We start from the raw sequence: 24,765 nt of genomic DNA, 5'->3' as shown, positions 1-24,765 counted from the left end.
ATTAGTTTACTCTACAGTAAATTGCATGTTTAAATATACATAGTATTTACTAACAATGACCACACTGTTATCTAATGCACTGTGGTGTGCGTCCTTATATTTAGGCTAAGAAATAAATGTGGTTTACATATTCAACAGTTACTGTACATGTCCAATGAACTTTTAATAAATATAAACATCTTCTCTGAGTTAGTAAAACAAAAGTCAGTGAAAAATGTACTGGTTATGGGAGGTATATGGGCCACTGCACTCAAGTGTATTCAAAACTACTCTGCTGTGCAGACAAGCCCTGTTTTTCTTACCTTGTTGTTCCTGGTCAGTAGTCACATTACATGGATTTTCTTTATTCATTCTCCTGAAGAAGGAGGTAAGAGAGAAACATCTGGCCCTAGTCACTACGCTACTAGCAGCTGAAAAAGCACTGCTTTCTACATTTACTACACTGAGGAGTAAAAATGGAATAATGGCAAGTTTGTGTTGGTTGGAGCAGACATATCAGGAGTTACTCTGTTAACTTCAATATCTGGAGGTCTCTAGATTTCTGCTAGTATAAATAAGACCAGGTTCTTGATCAAACACCTTAAATGATACTTCCTTAATGATCTGAAACTTCAGTATCACATAACAAACATTCTTGATCTCCTTAGGTGTGGTTATACTTTCAAATTTGCTGTGCTCTAGAACAGATCAAAGCAGCTCCTGCACTCACTCCCAGGGGAAGCAGCAGCTCCTCTGGTGCATTCAGATGTCAAGTTACTTATAGTTCACACTCTTATTTTTTTGTTTTAGGCCTATTTCTTAACTGTACCTTATTAAGACTAATGTCTTCCATTAGAGAACCAAATTTACCTCTACCCACACAAACCTGGCATTATCTCCTCTTAGCGTGTTATAAATTACTAACATCAGAAAATGCCAAGTCATGAAACAGATGATGAAAACTAAATACATCCTTTAAGCCCCCCGCCACTCTTCCCCCCACTAAGTCCTGTACCAGAAAGTTACTGAATTCTGTGAAGGTCAAAAACATACCCTGTCAAGTTGGAAATTAACACATTTCCATGCTCCATGGAAAATTCTGAGGGCTTGAGATTTTCATAGATTTCATAGATTTTAGGGTCGGAAAGGACCTATTAACCATAAACCGTCTTTCCCTCTCTACCTCCCTGTGAAGGCCCAGTTCTCATTCTCTCTCAAAGTTCATCTTTCCAATCCAACTTCTCTTGTTCCCAGATCCTTTCTCTCTCAGTCCTCCCTACTTCCAGCTCTGTTTTTCCTTCCTTCCCACTCTCCATTCCCTCACCACTTCTAAACCCTTTACTTCCTACCTTTGCTCTCCCCCATTGGCCATGTACAGGATACATTTCTAGTGGGAGAATCACAGCGCTTGCGGTAGAAACCATGAGAGTACAAGTATTCACACAGTTTCTCCAGAAACAAGAGCTTTGGTTTCGGGGGGGGAAAATAATCCACGTGTGCTCTGGTAGAGGTTCTTCCCTGGATTCATTTCTCCTGGGAGAATGAATGCTTGTATACTTCCCACCATTTGACTCTTGGTGAGCCATGGGGAAATGTTGCCTGCACCTTCCCAAGACCAGGGTAACTCCGGTATGGAGAAGGCAGGGAGAGCAGCTGCTTCTAACCTCTCTCAGTCTCAGGAGGAGTTGAGTGGTGAGGAAAGGCACCCATGCCTTGTCCATATTGGGGTCATCCCAGGTATGAAGAAGGCACAGTGGTTATCTGCTCCTACTCCTCCCATAGACAGGGAGGACAAGGGAGGGGAGGAATCGCTGCCACTGCTCCCCACTTGCTCCTTACATTGGAGTCCCCTGTGTGAGGAGTGGGGGAGGGCTTTGCCACTCTTCTCAGTCCTCTCAGCTCTCAGGACCTTGTAACCACGGGCCAGTGAAAAGAAACAGAAATTTCTGAAGAACGGAGAAGGAAGTAGAATGCTTTCTGTTTGACAGGAGTGCACCATGACTTAGACCTGACAAGTCAGTGATTGGAAGGTGAACTGGGTTACCCTGGACTAAAGAAATGCCTGTGGCTAGAAGAAAATGTATTATCTGACTATTTTTATCATCCTTCTTTGCTTTAAAAGCTTTTAAATCAAACACAATTTATTTGCATATAATACATTAATATAAGAGTCATAAAAGACCCTAACAGAAGGCTTTAAAAAAAATCAAACCAAATTTAAAACACAAGCAAGACTGAATGACAGTGGATTCAGGTCTAGTCCTATCAAGGTATTCAAGCTTTGTATTGCATCAGATTCCAATTCAGATTTGCTCTTATATATTTCTAAATGATCCCCCTGGAAGAGTAAAAGCCGTGTGCTGGCAAATGAAGAAATGATAAAGCAACTATTAAGAATATTCTGCCAATTCAGTCCCTGGTCATAACAGTGATGTTCTATCATTCAATTTCTTTTCTGCCAATGAATAAACATTAAGGTGCTTGGTACTTATATCAATGAGAACAAAGGTATGAAAATGTCCTTTTGAAAATTCTCTCCAGTTGTGAACCTTCAGGAACCAGCATGATTTTGTGAGTTGAAACAACACAGATTTTGTGAGATGCTGATGTAACACATCTAGATATTACAGATGCATGTTATTTTCATGAATAAATTATTCAATATTTATCAAGCAGCCCTGTAATATTCTCCAGTGACCATTAAGGAGCTGCAAATATTACATATTCTTTAATAAGAGAGCCTGCTTTACATGATAACTAACTTCCCAAATTCTGTGATTCATAGGACAGAAAATAAGGACTAGGGAAAAAAAAAATCACCAACAGAACTGGAGTAGCAACAAAAATAATAATTGCTATTGTCTGTATCAAAAATTGAATGTTTCAGCTGTGGATGTAATTATGCTACTTATCAATCCCTGAACTGCACATCCTCAGCTAGCAGGTTTTTTGCCAGTCCAAAGTAATTTTTCCCTAGAAAATGGGGCAATGCCGACAGCTAAGGACATGCAAATCTGTAGGGCTGTTATTTAGCATTAAATTGTATCTAGACATTGCTGCTTCATAGAGATGACATATTTCCATCACTGCCACCCACTGCTTCCCTTTATTTATTTATTTTTCTTCTCTCTTTTTCCCTCCCTCTCTCTTAACTCTCTTTTTTCTGGGCAAATGAATACCAAAATAAATAAACATTAAAAATACTTCACCCACGTGATATAGTTGCTGCAGCCAAATGTTTCAACAATAGGCAGGAGTTGTGTGCATGGGTATGATTCCAAAAACTAACAAGAAAGATATTCCTGTCTATCTGTTTCCCTCTCCCACCTTGCCCCCCAACCTGCCCCTCCATCCCTGTTTGGGTTACATTTTTTCATTTTCATCCAGAAATATTCTATACTGAAAGCAAAGACAGGGAAATTGTGTCACAATTACTACTTCCCTATGAACCAGATACATTTGATACAAGTTATACACAGAGAAATATATGCAAATATTTTTATAGGGTCTGTGCATCCATATTTCCGTCAGTCTGTAGTATGTGAGGCTCACCCACTAAGGAGACAGTTTCACATGTCACTACCCATCCACATCTCCTTCCAATGGTAGCAAAAAAGCTAGAGTGGGGAATGATCTGACAGAGCACTACTGCAGTGGTTATGTTAGGAAGCTTTCACAGCACCTATCTGCATTATGCACAGCTTTAGGCAGAAGATGATTAAGTCCTGCACTTTTATACACATTAAACAAACACATTATGTTTTCAAAATTAATGAGGTATAGAAATCCTCTTTTTAATAGCGTATGCTCTAGAAGGTTTAGACAGTGAAGCTAGGGTTGGACCCAAACCAAAACTACAGAATCTTGCCAGTTTTAGGGAATCAGATTCTGATTCAAATCCCCAGATCTGAATCCTCTTCGTCTGGGGGTAGTTTCAGGACCAGAAGTGGAAATCTCCTGCTAACAGAGGCACACTCATGAGATTTCTGTCAACTCATGCTGCTCCTAAATTTGAGTAGAGATCAGGGTCATGTCTTCTGCATCCCAGGAGTAGGTCTCAGAGGGTGGGTGGGATACACTGAGTGCCCAGGGCAAAGTGGAAGCGGTGACATACAGTTCACAGTCATAAACACGTGGCTGCTAACAGCACCCACTTTTTTTTTGCACCCTTCTCACACCCTCCACCAAGTCAATGCCCAGAATACAGTTGCCCCTATCACCCCCACCCCTTAGTTACACCACTGCTCAGGACAGAATTCAAACAATACAAGTCCCAGAGCTTGTAATACCACACCTTAGGAAGAATGGGACTGAGCACACCTTGCTCAAAATCCTGCCCACCTGAGTCTGCTGATGGGCTCCAAAACCAGAAGTTCACCTGCAAGACTGCTCTGGACTTGTCCCAATGCCTCCACTTAAGTTCTGAGTCTTTACTAGGTATGAGTGAAGGTAACAGAGACAAGCCTGAAGCCATATCATGGGTGAACTTCCAGTGGACTTGGATGGCTGAGGCATGCTCAATCCCACCCTCTATGAGACCCACTGCTGGGATGCAAAAGACACGATTCTTGTCTATTCAAGTTTAGGTGCAGCATGAGTTGATAGAAATCTCACGAGTGTGCCTCTATTAGCAGGAGATTTCCATTACTAATGATGGAAGGATTTTGCCACATCCAACTTCTCAAGCTTCCTTCAATTTGAAGGCAAATTGTCACAGGAAGGAGTTGGCCAGATTTTGGCATCAAGGGACCTCAATCCTGGGTTGGACATTTGAATCTAAACTTGGAAAGATACCCTAAACCTAATTTGGAGCTCATTCCTATCTGGAACACTATTGAGAGACATAATGATCATTCAAATCCTTAAGTTTCTACTATCTACCCTCCTGTGTTTTCCTGAATAGCTCAGCCAGAAATTACTAGCAGCTGCACTTTACTGAAATTTTGCTGTGTGATTAGAGTGCCACGAACACTGGATCACTGGCAAGAATGGTCAACAAAACTATATCATCTAGTGAAGACAATGTTCAGTCAATAGGGCTAAGTACAGACATTCAAAAAGCCTGAGCCTGAATTGATTCAATCTTTGCAGGTTCGTTTAACCTGCACAGACTGAACCAAATTGCCTGCAGGGACTCCAGCTGGGGTGTGCCTGGAGGAAGAAAGGGGAAGGGGGAAAAAGCCCTTGCCAGGGTTGTCCCCGAGGGTGGGGAATGGCTAGACACCAACCAGGGCAGTGCCTCAGGCGAAGGGGGACAGGGAGGGGAATTAAACTCCCCTGTCTCCTCTCTCTTCCATGGGCTGGCCTGGCTCTGGCCATGCCCCCTGCCAGGTGAGCAGCCAGCAGGGGGGAAAGCCAGGCAGACCCCGGCTGGGGTCCCCATGCCCGTGGGGAGAAGGGAGAAAAGGGAGTTTAATCCCCCTCCCTCCCCCTGAGCTGTTGGTTCATGCCCCCACCCCCTCCTCTCCAGCGGAGAAAAGTATGGCAGGGCCTGTTCTGCCCCCACAAGGCAGACCAGGCTGTGCCAGCTGGGTTTCCCACCCCCACCTCCTTGTCAGCCAGCCCTCACTGCTCCAACTAGAGAGCAAAGAGACGGGGCCAACTCTGCTCTATTTGAGCAGGCAGGATAGCCCAAGGCTGCAAAGCATTCTGGGATGCTGGGGGCCTCTGATTTAACTTGAACCAAGAAGGGATCTGGGACAGAAGTTCCATAAACTGGTTTGACCCAAATCAGTTACTTCTGATACTACATTCAACCAGGTTCATCTTAAACCAGTTTCAGCCATTTTAAAAATGGTTTATGTACACTGAACTTCTGCTCTGTTACAGGTTTAAACCAGTTTCTGATCACTTAAACCAGTTTATTTGTAATTTCTGTCCCTAGCCTAGATATTTTTACTCTTTTGTAATCTATGCAACCCATTCAAATATGGATAACATCCAGGAACCACACTACTGAAGACCATCTTAGTATGTTTTAGGCTTATCTATAATTATCATAATCCACAGATGTTATGAAGTTAAATGCAGGGTTGAGCCCATTCGGCAATGCTGGTCTAATCATTTAATTCAAATGACTGAATTCAAATGAATTAATTCAAATGGTAAAAACAGAGAGAAAGAAAGAGATTGTATGTGTGTATGCTGGAAAGGAGAAATGGCTGTTTTATTTCAGGAAAGGCCAAGTTCATAGTGTTTGCATTCTGCAAAATGAACAATTATAATAATTTGAAAAACAAACCTTGTTTTGTTTAAGAGCTCCCTTCTCCTTCATGTGAGGGCAGTCCTTTCCTGTCACAACTGCTTTTATATCTGCCACAGGCACTGCATTAAAAAGACAGAAAATGAGTGCAAGTGAAAGGTGCGACTGTCCTGATGTCAAACAAGATGCGCCAAACAAGAGGCAAATCTAATGTGTCAAAAATGCCACCCCTTTTGCCATTTCCAGAGCCTGCTCTGAGAAAGGAAACAGTAAGCAAAGCAACTAAAATAGACATCACAGACCTTGACAAAACCCATTAAGTTTATATTTTCACAAGGAAATGTGACCAAGGATTCTGCATCCGGTTCCCTGCTGAGCTTTTCATGAAAATACACTTAATATGTATGTATATTGGTGTATGTGTCTGTCTGGGTAGCCTTTATTTATACCAGTGAAACTATACAACCAGTACTGTATATATTAATTTATACAGTACTTTTTCATGCTGTTTTACAATGTTCTCAAAAGTGGCTGCTCAATCATATTGGGGGTTTGGATATAGAAACAGTGTGAAGCTTAAAATAAACACACTTAAAAACAAGATTTTTTTTAAAACCAAACTGATTTTTAAAAAGTTCTTAAAAGTTTAAAAGACTTAGCACAATCACCATGAAAGCAAAATTGACGAGGTCACTGGAACACAAGATAAGTGTATCTTGCTTCAACTGGAAGTCAATTTTCCAGCACTAATTATAAATCTATCTACTTTAGAATATAATATGGTCAGGGAGTGAGAGGAAGCTTCAACAATCTATAAATTAATTATCTTGTGACTGGAAAAGCATCATATGGAACAGGATAATAATATCTAAGTCTGTTTTTAGTCAATCAATCATTTAAAATAGTTATGTAAAGTCTGCAGTAGAGAAATATATATTTTATGGCACTGGGCTCAGCACCATGGTACATGTTATGCATTTCATAAATCAGGACAACAACCTGTTGTATCACTCACAGCAGTGTAGTTGAAAAGGCAACATGATCAGATTGGTACAGGCTGTAGGGGTTTTTGCCCTCCTCTGTAGTGGGGAGTATGACCCTCTTCTTGGGATCTCTTGAGCATATATTAATGCCCTTTACAGAAGCAGAATGTTGCCCACCAGGCTTTACTTGTGGCAGGTTAGTGAGTCTTGTATTGTGTCAGGGTTGACTGTGTAGTTTTGCTAAGAGGTTAGACAGTGGAATTGTATAGGACAGTTGAATAGCGATGATCCTGCCTCAGGCAGGGGGTTGGACTAGATATTGTCTGCAGTCATTTCCAGCCCTACTTCTCAATGACTCTATGACACTTTTGAATGCATTTTATATGCAAGTAAACCTGTTGACATTTTGACTATCATTGCAGTATCTGAACACCTTCTGCTTAAAATCAATAGCAAAAGCAGTCTGTACTGGACTATAGCCAACTCCCCTTGTCATGGCTCACAAAACAGGCTCATTATGATATGTTCAGAATGGTAACACCTTATAAGTAGGCTCTATTTATCTGTTGAAAGATCTTCCTGTTCCATTCCACTAACTCCTCACATAGGAAACAAGACTGACCACAGGACCTAAGTCCAAAAGGGCACTCAAGGAATGAGTGGCCCTTCTTCAAATTGTGTCCATATCTACTTCACTTGATCAACATTAAAGGTGAGGGTCTGGTCACAAAGTGTTCACGTGTGGGATTCAATGCCTCATCTTTCATTCCAAAGTTAATGTAACATTTTTCCAACTGCGATGCAAACACATCACTTCTCTCAATGCCAAGGTAGCAATGAGAAATACTGTCCTAGATTCCAACAAAGGACTGCAGTAAGGGCCTGAAACATCCTTGAGGCTATTCTGTAAATCACTGAGAATAAGGGAAATCTGACTACAAACTGCTACTGTTATGGGGCTCTAGTTAGGTCTGTTCCCCGACCTGGCCCAGCACCAGGGAATACTCAGAAAGGTTATGGGGAACGGCAGGGAGGGAAAAAGAGAGCTTATATTTGTTATTCCAAATGCTTGTGCTGCATTTGAATTATTTTATTCATACATTAAAAGGTTTGAATCATTAAGTTACTTTTCTCAGAGTGGAGAAATTAGACACCTGAAAAATTGTTCCCTGACTTCACTAAAGAAGGATAATAAACTTGTCTGATTTGCATATAGATGCAACTAATAAAATAATGACAACAATGATATTTATTACTAATGAAAAGTACACCAGGGAAATAATTTCTGGTCCAATCGCTGGTGTTACAGGCACTCATCATGGCCTTATAACCATTAATGACTACATGGCCTGCATTTCACAGCAGGGTTGAAAGCATTAGTGTCCTTAATTCAGGGATGGGAAACTGAATGACAAAGAGCAGTATCAAATTTGCCTGCTCCCCCTAGGATGGATCTGGACCATGATCTGGACCCATTTTTAGTGGCAGATCAATAGTGGCAGAGGCAGGAGGGGTGCCAGCTTAAGGAGCTGAAAGGATTAACGCAGCTGTTATTTGTATATTAGCTGCTGACATGTCCATAGTGGGGCTCTATAGGGGACTTCAGCAGCAGTCCACACCCCTGACTTCTCAGTCCCTCCAGGAGCCATATTTTCCATACCCCTGGATTAAATGATCTGCTTGAAGATGCACAGGAAGCCTGTAAGCATGGTTACTTCGCACCAGAAAGCTACTTAATGCCACCTCTTCCTCAAATTACTTTATTAGATGGCAGCTCCTTCTCTACAGTTGGTTCTGCCAATGGTGTCTCCTTGTTGCTCAGTTTCTTAGAAGTAATCAAATCAACTATAAAAATTGAATGAAGTCAGTATGAAGTTAACTGTCCTTTTCAAAGAACAGTCTCAAAAATAGGAATGCAAAAAATAAGGGACATATTTACTTTCCCAGAAAGATAAACAGTTCCTTAACAGAAGCAAAGGTCTCAATTCAGGAAACTACTGACAAATGTGCTGAAATTATCACTGCGCCAAATTAAAATCCAGAATTAAAATTCATAACTAGGCAGTGGCCTGAGCCAAAAAAAAATCAGGAACTAATCATTACCCATTTCGGGGAAACTGGATCCAGGCTGAAAAACTATGGGCATTTACAGACATGCTTTGGGAGGTGGTGGTGGGGAAAAACACATGCTTTAATTAGTTAAATTTTAATTAAAAATGCCTGGATTGTCATGTGCATCAGCATCCTTGTGCTGAAAAATGGATGTGGGGCCCTTTGAACTAAAGAGCATTGAACAAGCTTAATTTGAAGCACCTCAACACATTTTTCAGCACGGGGACACTGATACACATGACACCAGAGTCTGCTGAAGCACGGAAATTACTATGTTTCAACAGACTCGATTAATCAAACTTACAGTGTGTTGGAACAGCCTCCCTGCACGTGTATAGGAGCCCTGTGGCTCAGAATTGTGCTCACTTACAATCAAATGAGCTTCCAATTCGACAAGTGTCCAAAAACACACTGATATCACCAAAATTTGACTAGACTGAGGTCATTTACTGCACTAAAGATGCATCACTGTGTGGAGATGGTGTGGGCATAATGGAAACAGAAAAGAAGGCAAGCTTTAAATCACATTTCTCTCTCTCTGATTCAGGGGTTAGGTGGGTACATCACAGAACAGTCTCAGAAGCATTAGGTCAGCTTGCATTCACAATGCCAGGATCTGGCTATTCATCTTGGATTTTACAAACAGGAAGATTCAGATCAACAGGACCTGTTTAGAGTCATTAACTTAACTGGAAATGCTCCTTCCTCCTGGAAAGGGGAGCATTAAAAAAAACAGGCAATTTGTAAGATCCACCATTGCTGCATTTTGACAGATTCTTTATCGACTACATGGAAATATGTACCTGCTGAGAATGTTCAAATGCTCATGCCAAGATATATGTTAACCAGCAGAGGCATAATAAACTGAGTCTATCAATAGAAGTATTTTTCTTGCATCATCTTACAAGTAAATGATAGAAATAACTTCAAAGTTCACACGGATAAGGCAGTGTGTTTAAACGACTTACATTTATCCTGCAAAGAATCATGTGGGACTTCTCCTTGGGGACTTTCTTCCAAATCTCCATAGTGCAAGACTTTGTGATTTGGTGATAGTCGACAATACCAGAATTTGTCTGTTAATAAAACACATTACACATAAGGATACCATCTGTCCCTGTTATTATTGATACTATAAGAGATAAATCTATTCAAATGCTATAGTTGCCAAGAACAAATACTGTAAAATGGTTAGAAAGAGAAAATGTGTGTGTTGTGCCGGAAAAAAGGAAAAGGCTCTGCCACCTCTCAATTGTTCATGTGATGAAAATGAGTCTTTGAAGTTTAAAGCCATTTCCTATTTTCATTCATCCATTAGGAGGAACACAAATATTAAACAAGAACGCCCTTCAAGACGAGGCTGGGTAGACATCTGTCTGTCATCCTAGGTTTAGGAATAGCAAACCTGAAACTGTACAAGAAAGTTGGAGTAGAAGATCCCTGAGGTCCTTTCAACCTATGATTCTAAGCTTTGAGTTACATAATAAACTCTTCCAGGCAGAGCCCTGGGCTAAGGTTTTCAAAGGTAAGTGTTGATAGCTAACCTGAGACAACTTTATGGGCCTGATTCTCTGCAAGTTCTGAACATCTAACTGAACAAGCCTGTTTAAGATGTCTCAGTTGGGACACTCAGAAAGTGAGATACCTGAAAAAAAATTAGGCATGTTCAACGACTGTGGTTCTAGCCTTTTTATATGCCTTATGAAGCACTGTGTACCTGTACAGCGGTAACAGTGTATAAACAATAATAAATATCCTATGAATGTAATAATTATATCCTGTACTGCCTTATCCCACAGATCACTGATTCTCAACCAGGGTGCCAACACACCCTGCCAGGAGATCCTTTTAAGGGTGCTGCTCTAGCATTGTTAGGTGTGCAAACACCTACACATAATTCACAAGACAAATCCAAAGATTTCAAATAGGAATCCATAGTATCAAAGACATTCTGACTAGCTGTGGTCTTTCTGAGTTCTTAGCAACAGAAGATTTGCTCTAGTGTCCTGTAGTCAAAACACATGTTAAAGCTAAGAGCTGGTGTTTTCTGGGTCCAAAATAGTTCAATAGATCAATATTATGCATGTCCCCAAATGTATGCATATTGCATTCCTATTTAGCTCTTACGAGGAACCCAAGTGTATTTAGTTCTCTTTCCACCCTTCAGTTCTCTATTTATTATTCCCCTTAACAATATTTGTCAAGAACTGCTACCACTAACAACATTTGCTTTGAAGAGTTAGGCTACAATGCTAGCTAGCATGCAAGGTCGCTGCTTGCCAATTTCATTTCTGAAACGATAAACACTGTGCTACTCTTCCTTGCCAAAGCATGTCTGCTTAATAGATAGACCACATAACGTTAAGTTGTCAGAAACACAATTTTGCTACAGCTATACTATAACTCTCCTAACGCTCTAAGCAGGGCTAGATGAAATGGCAGTTAAAATACCAATGGGCTGCTTAGTGGCTTGTCTACATTAGTACTTCTATTGTTTCTATCACTGGTGGGAAATTTGAGAGGATAAGACTAGCATAGGCACAGCCCTGCTGTACCACACTAGCATGCTGGCTTTACAAGCTCAATGTTTCTGAGCATCCTCTAAAGCCCTAATGATAGCATTTATATGCCTCTAAAGTGCCACCTTGCCCTACCTGCTGCCTGATTTTAGACTAGCATGGCTAGTCACCTCTTGATAGAATATAAAAATTGTTTGATAGACAGATGTGATTTGACATAATGGTATCTTTAAACTGTCAATGTACTTTCCACTTTTAGCTATATTCTTTCTAAAGAATGTGGCTCAGAAATGTACAGAGAGACTTGAAAAATAAATAGAAATGTCTTGGAATTTTATGTAATACTTTCTACTGAAGGATCACAAAGCTCCTCAGGAGCAATGAAGGGGAATTCTGATCTGTTATGCAAACGCAAATTGGGAGGAATCCCGACATGAAAGAATTTATTCTGGGATGCCCGAGATTGTGCTACCTGCATACATTTCAGGGCACCCACTGAAATTAGTAGGAAACAGGTTTAAAACTAACATGAGAAAGTACTTTTTTACACAATATTTAGTTTAACTTGTGGATTTCATTGCCACAGGAGGTAGTAGAGGCAGATGGCATAGCTGGGTTAAAAAAGGGACTACTTTATGGATGATAGATCTATTAATAGGTGTTGAGCAGAATGGTTGGAGATATTTCCCCTGGCTTCTCCAAATAAATAACAGAAGATGCCAGGGAGGGTAATGGATAGAGGACAGATAACTCTAGATCTATCCAGTTTAATGCTCTCCCTTTAGCATCCACTTCTGCCACTAGGCTAGATGGACCACTGATCTGACACAGTATAGCACTTAAGTTCTTATGTTCGTATGTGACACTGAAATACAGCCATCCCTGGAATATAGGCCAGCACAGTGTTGCACACCACTACAGACGTAGGAATTTTAGGAAACCAGGAGTCTCTATACTTACAAGACTGTCAGAGAGACTTAATAATAGAGAAGACTTCACCCTTAGTTGGTACAGACTCATATGAAAGATCCCACATAATTAAGTCCTTGGCACTCCAACGCTTAAAAATGTATGCTAAAAATGTTCCTTTCCAGTAGTGGGATAACTCTGAGTTCCTATTAAATACAGTAGCAGGATATTATCTTTAGCAGGATATTTAGGAGACAGCTTATTAATTTTGGACAGTATGAAGGAACATAACTTGCAATGTCTTATCATTAAAGAAAATCCATTCTTTTTAATAAAACTTAGCTTGGCTTTACTGTCATCTCAAGACCTTAGGGCAATGAGTAAGTGGATGGTGTCGTGGAAGACAATTACTATGAAACACTGAGGAAAATCAGACTGTATGTTGAAGTTAGTAAAAAACTAAAATGGATCAGATCTGAAATGTACTTCAAGATTAGAGTGTTTTGATAACCTTTTAGCTGTGAACCTTTTCAAAAACAGAGGAAAAGAGTGCAAGTCCTCACTCCTTTACAGCTCAGAAGGCTTGTAGAGCCTTTTAAAACAATTCCCAATATCACAAGGATAATTAAAGAACTAATAACCATAGACTGCAGTTCATAGCATGCCCAGTATAACTCTTCAGCAGTCTCACTAATAGCTGCCATCATAACAAAATTTTGCTGTCAAGGGGAATTCTTTTAATTGAAACCTGCAAATGGAACTAATGAGGTCTTGTCAGCTGAAACTGTTGAATGTCCAAGCTGAGACAAGGGCAATCAGTACATTAGCAATGAAAAAACCACACACTGTTTTCTTTTTTGGATCCTGCCACACACCATCACATCCACAGCTACTTGGGTTTCAGCTTGAGACTATATTAATGCATGCATCATATATAGGGGTAATAACCCACATATCTGCTATTTTATAGGAGCTGCTGTGAAGCAGAGCTGGTGAGTGCAGCTATTTTTACTACACAGGTTTTCCAATGTTTTGATTCATACATATTTTTACGCAAGAAGTGATAAACTAACAGCATAGCTAAAGCCATAACCAGGCTAAACATAAAAAGGAGGAAATGATGTCTATGGGCACAAGAAAGTTTATGATGTCAAAAATGCAATTTCTGCTTCCAATCATAAATCCCTATAAACAATCAGAAAGGAAGTGTGAGTACAAGGTCTTATTCTTTTATATCAGTGTTAAGAAGAGGTGGTTTTAAACTAGGAAATTCTAGCTCAGAAGGCACCTTGAGCCTGTTAAATTGATTCCATGGCATTTACTGGAATTTAAAAATCTGGAGAGGGATTTCAGAAATGGAAACCCAACTCATGGACTTGTAGGTGTGTGCATGTAACTAGAAAAATCCATTTCCTGGGTGAATGGTCACCTCGACAAATGGTGGCTTGTGTTTTGCCCAGGAAAACTGTTAACTGGTAACCAGCTTGATTTCTTCTGAATAAATGCTCCATAGTTCAGGACCCGCCCCTGAGATGCTGGATGTCTCTGGGTAATAGAGTAATTTTTGTATTTGACATCATACATATCTTGATCTTATCTCTTTTATGCAATGAGTGGTTTCTAGTAGGATATCCTGTTAAAATTAGAAACAGAACTGAGTGGCAAATCAGTCTCATGATTTAACTGAAGTCTCGGTCACTAGGTTTTTAAAACCTAGGCAGTTCTTAAGTCTGTTTTACTCACTAAGACTCAAGTACTGTTGTTATGGATTCTAGCTTGATTATTAAGATTACAGCTACATAGCTAATACTACAGTTTCTATCTTTCTGAGGATCACAGAGAGTTTTAATGCTTCAATGAAGTTAGTTTGACAATGAAGTAGGATAAATATTATTTTCTCCTTGTTTACAGTTGGCAACCTCAAAGACAGCAAGAGCAACATCATTTGTCCAAAGTAATTTAAGAAACAGATCACTGGACTCCCAGTTCTCTTCTGCACTGTTCCTTTCTAGATCTGTAAACTGGAAAAAGTAAGTCAATTAATTTTCCACTTGCACTTTTTGCTTCATTATTTCAACCATATTCTGGACCTGAGTCACTTCTGGGTGCACCAGTGGGTAAAATCTGCAGCTCCATTTCCTAAATCAACTCATTGTGGAAGAGCGAGCACTTATCCACTGGGCAGTCTGCCAGGGTGGGGCAAGAGTAGCCTCACTGAGTTTATACTCTGCCAGTGCATTTCCCATGGGCCCTATTCAGCACGGATAGAACCTCTTGCTCTTTTGGCCCTACCTATATTAGATTTGCATTGACTTGCTCTGGACCTCCAACTATCTCTCTGATTCAGTTTTGGGCAAATTTGCTGCCACTGGGTGACAGTAACTTGCCACTGGTGGAAAATGGACCTGCTAGCTCTATATTTCCCTGAAATCCCATAAATTAAACACCCACCCCACTTCCAAGTACAGGGTGGCTGGTGTTATTAAGCCAAATTACTAGAGAAAAAGACTAACATTACATTCTCTAATTTTCAACTTCAAAAGATGCTATGCAAATTGTTTACATCTTCAAACAAGAGCTGCAGGAGCCTGTTAACTAAATAGCATCTTGTCACATTGTTAAAGCTCAGTGAGAGGAAAATAAAAAGTTGGCTGTAATTCAACTAAAAGAGCAGCTCAAACTGTGATCCATTGGTGTGCACAGAGATTTTGTTGATGGTCCATATACTGATGGCCATTCACATAAGCCTGCAACTGAAAGCAGCTGGTATATATTAAACCACAAGTTGGCTACCCCTGGCAGGGGTGCCACAGCATGTTACGCAAAGGTATTTTGCTTGGCATGCATACCTTGGGGTGGATGATGGGGAAGGATCACAACAAGGATTGGACCCCTCGTAGCATTATTTTTCCATGGAAGCAATTGCAGTTGCCACAGGAGTATTACATGGTTAGGACTAGGAGCCTCCAGAGCTGTGCTCTGCATGCCTGCTTGCTGCCCCTTCCTCCTGCTTGCCAGTCATTCCCCTGCCCACCAGCTGGTACCACATGGCTCCCAGCTGCAGCACTGGGACCTCAGGAGGACTGGGGTGATTGCCCATGATCTTCCCCTGTCTCTTCCCCCCCACCTCCTTGTTCTTATCTGTATTTCCCTTGGTGCAGGGAGGCAGGAGCAGTCCCAGGCCAGAAGCCTCCAGCAGCCCCTGCTAGACAGAGGCTTCTGGTTGGGATTGAGGGGGCAGGGGCGGGCAGGCTGGTCTTGCTGCTGCCTGCCACCGGCTCCCCCTGGGTCCTACTGCCCCTGTCTCCCATCATCTTTGATAGGCAGCCAGAAGCAGATAAATATTACTTTTCTAATTATTCTTAGGGGCCCCGTGGGCCAGACAGAATGGCCTGGCAGGCTGGATCCAGCCCATGGGCTGTATTTTGCCTGCCACTGAGCTACGCAACATCACTACTTTTGTCTGTTTCTTTCCATTAAAAAAATAATCCTGGAGCAGACCCATGTAGAAAAGGAAACACTGCAGAAACTAGAAAGAAAAGGAATATTTTCTCAGTTGGTGGGCTAATTCACCCTCTTGCCTGGGTTAGATGGTACATTTAGGACATAATGAAAAGTTTAAGAAATATGTGTTTTGTATTCCTTTTTTCAAGTCACCTTGAAAACACATGCTACAATTGTGGTGTTAATTTGATGGGTATGTAACCAGGTTTCCTTCCTCTTGCAAAAATTACTACCCAAGAGACCTTGTCTATGGCTTTAACACCTAGTTTCTCATTTTAATCACACACCATTTCTCTTTAATCTTTATAAAGATAAAACAGCATTTCTTTCAAAAAGGTGCACCCAGCAACATAAACCACAGATGTTTTGTATGACAGTAGTGATATATCTATTTTGCTCAATAAAACTCTCTGGCAGAGGCAGGTTTACCTGCTACAGTAAAAGTTCTGTTAACTGGCACCTTACAAGCTGGCACGCTTTATTAACTGGCATGCCAGCTTGTAAGGTAAAGTGAACTGGAAGTGTCCACCGTGGCACTTCTGGTTTCTCCGAGCCCCATGGCCCAGGGCAAAGCAGCCTGCGCTGCCGAGTCCCCATGGCATGGGGGCATAACAGGTTATGCGGGGCCTGCCTCACTGTCCCACAGGGCCCCCGGGAGGGGCGGCGACGCCCCGGATGCGGTGGGAGAAGCAGCGGCCCAAACAGGCAAGGATGCCTGTTTGGGCCGCTCAATTAACCAGCATATTTTGTTATCAGGCATCCTCCATTCCTGGGGGATGCTAGATAACAGAGCTTTTACTGTACTTGGCTCCACTGGAAATAACAGTTTTGATTAGTAAAACACTTCATGGATTTTTGCTCTAACCCTTTTCTTTAGAACTGAGCTGACTATCTGTCAATTGACAGTTACCAGCTTAACAAAACTGACCACAGTGTATTTTTCTGTTCTAATAAGATTAGGATACAAATGAAGAGACGCCTCTGTAGGAGACAGCAAGAAAACGGCCTTGTGCTCTCTGGAGGTTCTTGAACAGGTGATTTATTTTTCTTTAAATAACCAAGCACACGAAAGATACTGCTAGGGTAACCATCAAAAAATTATTGCTGTAGTACAATCATGCTATGATAATTCCATCTTCAAGTTGGTAAGAAGCAGTGATCTGCTACAGTTGACCCAAGCTCAGCTTCAAGACCACCTCAGAGAGATGTGCCTTGGCTTGGAGGCTTTGCAACCAAATATAATAAAGATTCAGTGCTCCAAGCTTGAAAAGCCTGGAAAGACCTTTACTCATTTTTTCGTAAAGCAATTGTTTGCCCCTACTCTGACTAACCATGTGTCCTACCACATATTCAGGAAATGTTCATAATGGAATTTTGTTCTAGAGCAGTGGTTCCCAAACTCTGACAGACTGCACACCACCAATTTAAACAATACAACTGTAAGTACCACGAGCAAATATTTCAATATAACATTAAGTACCACCAGCAAATTATTGTCATACAGGCTAGGGACAGACATTCAAAAAGCCTGAGCTTGAATTGATTCAGTCTTTGCAGGTTAGTCTAACCTGGCTAGGCTGAACCAGTTTCCAACCATACAGACAATCCCTCTGGACTGAGGAAATTCAGGCACATGCCTGCAGTGGCTCAGGCTGGAAACTAGAAGGTGCTAGAGCAGCCATCCCTGCCCTTGCAGAGCTGAGCTGAGCTGAGCTGAGGGGGACATGGCCAGGCTCCAGCAGGACTCTGATTAGGGAGGGGTGTAAACCCCCAGCCTGCCTGCTGTCCCAGGCTTTTCCCCACTCACTGCTCAAGGTGCAGGAGTGTTGCCAGCCTGCAGCCCTGGGCTAGCACTCTGAGGCAAGGGTGTGTGTGCAGCGCATGCATCTGTTGATGATACAGAGTTTTTCACTCTCCCTCCCTGCTTCTGTATACTGCCTGAAACAAACTGACAGGCTAGCAAGCCAGGGTTGGGGGGGGAGGGGGGGCTGATAACTCTGTTTATCACCCTTATCCCAGTGTTTATCATCCCATTAAGACTGATGATTCTACCTGTTGATTCAGCACAGACCCAGCATGTCGTCTGCTAGCTAATACACAGACACCTCCTCAGCAAGGCAAAGGGAAGGGGGGAATTCCTGCTTAGCAGAGAGTGGTGAGGGGGAGGGGGAAAGCAAACAGCTCTTAAACATCATTCCCAAGGAAGGACACTAAGCTACCTGTTAATTAGCTCCAAAAAGTCTGTCTCCTTCTGTCATCTCCCACAGCATGGACTGTAGCCAGCTTGTGGTTGGCTAACTAATGCTGAGCTGTCTGTGAGGGATGGAGGAATGCCTGCTTATCACAGAGTGGGGAGGGGAGGAGAGGGGGAAGAGCAGAAGCTGGACAGATGCCTGCAGAGACTGCTGATCTCCAGTGAGACAGCAGAGGGGAGGGCCCAGCCCTGCTGTGGAACAGAGAGCCCCATGCAGCCAGAGCACATGCTGGGATGCTGGGGGACTCTGATGCATCTTAAACCAGTCAGAGGTCTGGGACAGACATTGCATAAACCAGTTTGAGCCAAATCAGTTAAGTCTGATACTACATTCAACCAGGTTTATCTCAAACCGGTTTCAGCCATTTTCAAAGTGTTTTATGTGCACTGAACATCTGCTCTGTTACAGGTTTAAACTAGTTTCTGATCACTTAAGCTGTTTTATGTGTAATGCCTGTCCCTAGCCATAAAGTAATTATAATAAATCAGTTAATGTATACCACTGACAGACAGACTGTGTACCACCAGTGGTACGCATACAACAATTGGGAACTGCTGTTCTACAGTCTTTGTCATCGGGTAATACCAGTTAGTTAGTTATTAAACAGTCAGTCTGATTATTTCAATTTTGCCTGTGCAGACCACGTGAAGATTCCCCTTTACACATTCTGCAGATTTGGAACATTTGCCCTAGGGCAGAGGTTCCCAATCTGTCATACACGTACCACCAGTGGTACACAGACAACCTGCTGGTGGTATTTAAGACTGAACTGAAAAATTTGCGGGGTATACTTAAGGTTCTATTGTTTTAAATTGATGGTGTGCAATCTGTCAGAGTTTGGGAACCGCTGCCCTAGGGTTTCCTCAGAAAAATATAATGAAAAAAGAAGTAAATCAAGATGCATGCCTTATAATCCAAAACAGTCACATAACCTTACTGTGGTAATCCTTGTCCTATCCTCTTGTTACAGTTTCTCTATTACTGTTCCAGGTCTATTACTGTTAATCATCATGTTAGGTGTTAACTTACAACAGGGCTGTTTAGCTGGCATCCCACAGGCTGCATGTAGGCTAAAAGGAGTTAACATATGCCCCTAGGCTCCTGCACAGCTGCTACTGCTCCCAGGCTCACATTTGGCTGCTGCTGCTCCTATTGCTCTTTCTGAAGCAGCATCTGGGGTCTTGTGCTCTCTGTCCCTCCCCTGACCCTTGCTGCCTGACCCAGCCCACGACAAGGGGCAGGGTGGCATGGTGCAGCTGTAGTGCCAGAAACACTGGCATCCTGGAGCAGTTGTGTGGTGCGATGCCATGGGGGAGCCTACAGGAAGTTGCAGGTGAGGCAGGGAGTAGGGGGGCCTGCCCTACATGTGCAGTGCAGTGAGGTGGTGGAGTATTCAGCTGCCCATGCATAACATATAGCCTTGGGGGCCCAAGGTCCCTGCTGATGTGGTCCTCCATGGGGTGTGTGGCCCCCAGCCTCTTAGAAGTTGGACAGCCCTGACTTACTGCTTTCTGGGCCACTTTCTGACCATAGGCCAGATCTTTTAACCTCTTAAAGGGAAGGCACTAACACCAATTTACTTCAGCTAAGGATCCCGATTGCTTGAACTGACAATACTTAAAAAAAAAAGATATAGGTTACCTTCCCTTGGAGATTTACCCTAACAAGAATGTTTTATCCCAGCCTTGTTCCCTTCCAGAGTATTAATGGATCAAATAAAATGAAGTCCAGATTTAAACTACTGTAGGAATTAAGTTTGGCTTAGTAAAACTGAGCCCTGATTATAGGTTTTACTTTGGTTTGGCAATCCTTTTAGCCACTCTCCCACTGTGCAGAACATACTGCTGCAGAGAATATATGGCTAGACATCTTTATGGTAAGGGTGACCAGAATCTGGAATAGACTTCCCAAGCAGGTGGTGCAGTCACCAACCTTGGAAGTCTACAAGAGGAGACTAGACAGACACTTTGCTGAGATCATTTGATCTCAGCAGTATTCCTGCCCAGAGTAGGAGGGGTTGGACTCTATGATCTTTCAAGGTCCCTTCCAGCCCTTAATTTCTATGACCTCTATGAAATCTCTACAAAAATCATACTGGACCGCAATGCCATTTTGGCAAACTGCAGTGGCCAGCTTTATTACAGAACAGGGGTGGTCAACCAGAAGCACATGTGCCACAAGTGGCATGGGCAGTCTCTGTCTGTGACATGCAGATCAGGGAGGGATAAGGCATGACACAGTTGTAGATAAAACAGGAAGCAGAGCAGCTGATTGGGTAAGGGAAGGGGATCGGAGGGGCACACAGGGAGGTTACAGGGCTAATTTGTGGCAGGTCTGGCAAAAAGGTTGCCTTCCACTATAAAGGAACAATTTAAAAAACTGGAATTGTCAAAAATATCTTCAAATTGTAGTTAAGAAAAGTGCACTGTGTATCAGCTAGGCAGAGAGCATTGTAGGAATCATTCTCATGCAGAGAAATCTGCTTTTCTCATCAATACCTAATTCTCAAATATTTATCTCTGAGAGTCCTTACCCTAATTGTAATTCATATTACAGTTACAGAAAAATAAAAGGATAGACATTAGAATCTCATCAAAACAGGGACTGTAAGGAAACATTCTAGATCCAGGTTTGCTGCATTTTGTTCCTGGATTGGAAAGGTTCTACTCTTAGGAGGAAAAGGATTAGAAAGAAAATGGTTTGGTGAAGTAAGTTGTACAATCCAAAAACGGGAAATGATCCATATAATTGTGAAGAAAGTTCTTCTATGTCCATTTAGTATTCACCCCCAGGCACACAAGTTATGGATTTAAGTACTTTTTAAAATTTGCTAGCTTATGAAATATTTAAACATGATAATATGAATGATAATAAAAGAAGAAGATTAAGGATGAGTAGTGACTGGATAGATGTGGTGAGTTGTGCTCACCACAATTAAGGAGTGATGAGTCTGTGATGAGGTATATAAATAATTAGTAGCATAATTTAAAAGCAATTCTTTTTAAAATGTGCCCAAATGTCTGTGGCATTAAGGTTCTGAATATCATCAGTGTCGCATGCTATCCATGGGCAATTTCACTGACCAGAGATTTTGACCCTGTCATCAGCAAGAAGCTTGAAGACCAAGGAAGCAATCAAGGTATTTAGTTCTTGATGGAAAGCAGCTACTTGAGATCTTCTTTAAACAAAAGACCTAATATGATTAGACTTATTCCACAAGGTCCTCGGGAGGAAAATTCCAAAAAACCCACTGACATAAAGAGTACCCAAAGAAGAATTTAATTATTAGAAAATTTTTAAAAGCCCCCTCAAATAAAGCTCTTCATCATTCACTTTATATATGTGGGGAAACTTCAACCTGACAATAGCACAAGTGCTCCTTAGCTAAAGGTGAAGTAAGAAACAACAAAATGCCAGACTCTTCAGCCTTGAGCTTTACCTTGTCGCCGCCGACTATTTAGTTTCCTAAAGCAGGTGCCCTCAACAAGTCGATTAAGACGTTGCTGCTTGATCAGCTCCAAGATTTCAGGCTGAATCTTCTCTTTTAGCTCCCTGGGAAGTGGGGAAGGGAAGGGGAAGAAAAACACACACTTATTAGATCTTTGCATGTACCGCTTTGTTTTCACTCAGAGATATTCGTGAGACATTTCATTTCCATCCATCTCATTTCTGGGAAGGTCCAAAGAGAGGAGGAGTCATGCAGTCTTACTCTAGAAAGGAGTTGTTTTAGGGAGCGAAATCTGACTCACAAATAGAGCACTGAATGGTAGTCAGGATTCCTATGTTCTGTCCCCTTTTGCTACTAAGTTGGTAAATGACTTAAGGCAACCTATTTGTGTCTTAGTTCATCCATGAAATACCACTTATTACTGTACCTCCAAAAGGCACTGTGAGGCAAATAAGTGCTACTTCTTAATAAGAGTATTATGAAGCCTAGTTGATTGATTGATATCCAGGGATGCAATGTTCTCTGCAGATGCACCATATCATCATTAGTTAGTAAAAGAGAAAACAGCTAGTGCCAAACATACTCAGAACCAGCATTTTTAATGTTAGCTCAGATGAAGTAACAGCTGATGTAATTTGATTACTTTTATTTCTGTATCACTCTACAATTTACTATTGCATGGTTTTTGTGGGAAAATTCCTAAAGCTTTGAAACTTGCCAGGCATCCAAACTGTCTAGTGCACAGGCACACACAAACCCATAGTGTATTCAGAAATGATATTACTGTATACACTGTCAAATTAATGCATTTCCTTCATCCTGGTCTTGACAAATGGGCTCAATGTTTCAAGCACCAGGTGGAAAATACATGCATCTAGCATTGAAAGTTGGTTTTATATGCTACCATGAGGATTCACAGGTGTCTGAATTCATTAGTTATACCCTCACTTAGATTCATGAAGAATATGTAAAGGACAGGTTTAAACATCAATGTGGCAGCAAATCTAGTAAGATTAACATGCAACTGAAAGTGTAGAGGGTTGATAAAATATGAACTGTGTCAGGCCCATAATTTTAGACTGCTGTGTCAATACGTAATACCAAAATCATTCTGTCTGGAAGTATTTCCTAGTGATCAACACTCGTAGACATAGAAGCAGTGCTATTCCAGAGGTAATGCAAAATTCTGTTGGAAAACACCGGATGTTCATTTGGTGCCTCAACCGTCACATTCTTCATTTATAAAATCCTACACGGAAATATTTGCAAGGTTTTTGCATAAAGATTGTAGCCTTAATTAGACATGTCAAGGGCATTTGGACACATGCATGCCCTGCAGTGCTGGACACTATTAAAAGCACCTGGTGCTGCAGCGCATGCATTTGTATAAATGGCGAAATACGCATTAGTGCTGAGAAAATGGCGGTGGCACGCTTTTGAACTAAAATACATCAAAGGTGTTTTAGTTCAAAAGTGCACCGCCACCATTTTCTGTGCGCTGATGCGCATTTCGCTGTTTATACAAATGCATGCGATGCAGCGCCAAGCGCATCAGCTTGCATGCTTTGCAGACTCAATAAATCTGCAGATTCAATTTCTGGCGCGTCGAAGGAGACAAAGGTATGCATTTAAATGCTCATCGTAACTAAGGGCTGTGGTGGCTGCCAGCTGATTTTCCATGCAGATCACAGGGCCAGCAGCCATTTTCACAGGCCAAGCACAGTGGGGTCCCCTTATACCTCTGATTGGTAGAGAGGCCCCAGTGGTCCTGTTCCTTGCCACTGATTGGCTGCAAGGCTGTCTGTCATACAGCCCCACCCCTCACTGATAATTAGTGGAGAGGGGCAGGGCCATATGACAGACAGACCTTGCAGCCAATCAGCGGCATGTGGTGAAGGGTGGCAGGCATCTCCAGAGGGAGCCAGCATTTTATTTTTGGTAAGTTGGGTTTGTTTTTTTTTTCCCCACAGAGCCTGAAAAGTGTGGAGCCTGCATTCACAAAGCCTGCCTGAAATCATGGTATCTGTGAAAACCACAATTTCAGTAAGTCCCTAGACATAACACTCTCAGGTAGCAGTAAAATGTTCATGCATTAAAATGCTCAAGGACTGTAGTTCTTGATATCTAATTCACTTCTGTGTATCAGTCAAATATCAAGCAACTATTATAGCTATAAAAACACAATACCTTTAGAAAATGTATTACAAGAATTCTGCTTATTTTCAAATACTATAGATTTTTCATGGAGGGCAACTCTACGTGTGCAGGTAAAGGCACGGTGGGATCTAATGCATGATCCACACAATCATACTCCTGACATGGTACATGTATTATAATAGCAGCAATTCTTACTTAGTCAATGCCAGAAACATTTTTGCAAGTTGCTTCATGGAACACAGTCCTTGCTTTTAACAACTTATAGCTTAAATATACAGTGGCCACATCTACACAAGACACTTACTGAGCTCATTACTACTGTGCACTAGCGTATGAACCATGATGCGATGGTACTGTAGTAATGCACTACTGCACAGTAAGTGTCACTAGGCAATTGTGCCAGGATACTACTACACGGTAATGCCAGTTACTGCACAGTCATTTAGTACTTGGTTATGTAAGTACTAAATGAATGTACAGTAACAACTGTGCAGTTGGCATCTCATGTAGACACACCTACTGAGCAGGAAAAAGACCACAGAATCACAAAAAAATAGAGCTGGAAGCAATCTCATGAAGTTATCTAATCTAACTGCCAGCTTAAGGAAGGATCATTCTTGTCTACATCATCCCAGTTAAGCATTTGCCTACCTTGAAGGCAGACAGGAACGTGAGGTGCTTCCCTAGCTCCATTCTA

At 41.7% G+C, this 24,765-nt stretch overlaps 1 protein-coding gene across 4 annotated transcripts in view; it reads right to left on the bottom strand.

Annotated features, from left to right (window-relative positions):
• ELMO1 (engulfment and cell motility 1) overlaps positions 1-24,765 on the bottom strand; it is a 462,043-nt gene that overhangs the window by 8,140 nt on the left and 429,138 nt on the right. For 3 of the 4 annotated variants that reach the window (XM_025211243.1, XM_006029749.2, XM_014522779.2), the window contains 3 exons: positions 21,903-22,015; positions 10,245-10,352; positions 6,221-6,303 (listed from right to left, as the gene is read on the bottom strand). In XM_025211243.1, the coding sequence (XP_025067028.1) occupies positions 6,221-6,303; positions 10,245-10,352; positions 21,903-22,015 (304 nt within the window). Of the gene's footprint in view, positions 1-302; positions 356-6,220; positions 6,304-10,244; positions 10,353-21,902; positions 22,016-24,765 lie in introns of all 4 variants that reach the window. The other variant, XM_025211244.1, reaches the window with a different exon arrangement.

The sequence above is a fragment of the Alligator sinensis genome, unplaced genomic scaffold (genome assembly GCF_000455745.1).
Source record: "Alligator sinensis unplaced genomic scaffold, ASM45574v1 scaffold254_2, whole genome shotgun sequence".
Lineage (NCBI taxonomy): Eukaryota > Metazoa > Chordata > Crocodylia > Alligatoridae > Alligator > Alligator sinensis.
This window is presented reverse-complemented; position numbering and strand designations above follow the sequence as displayed.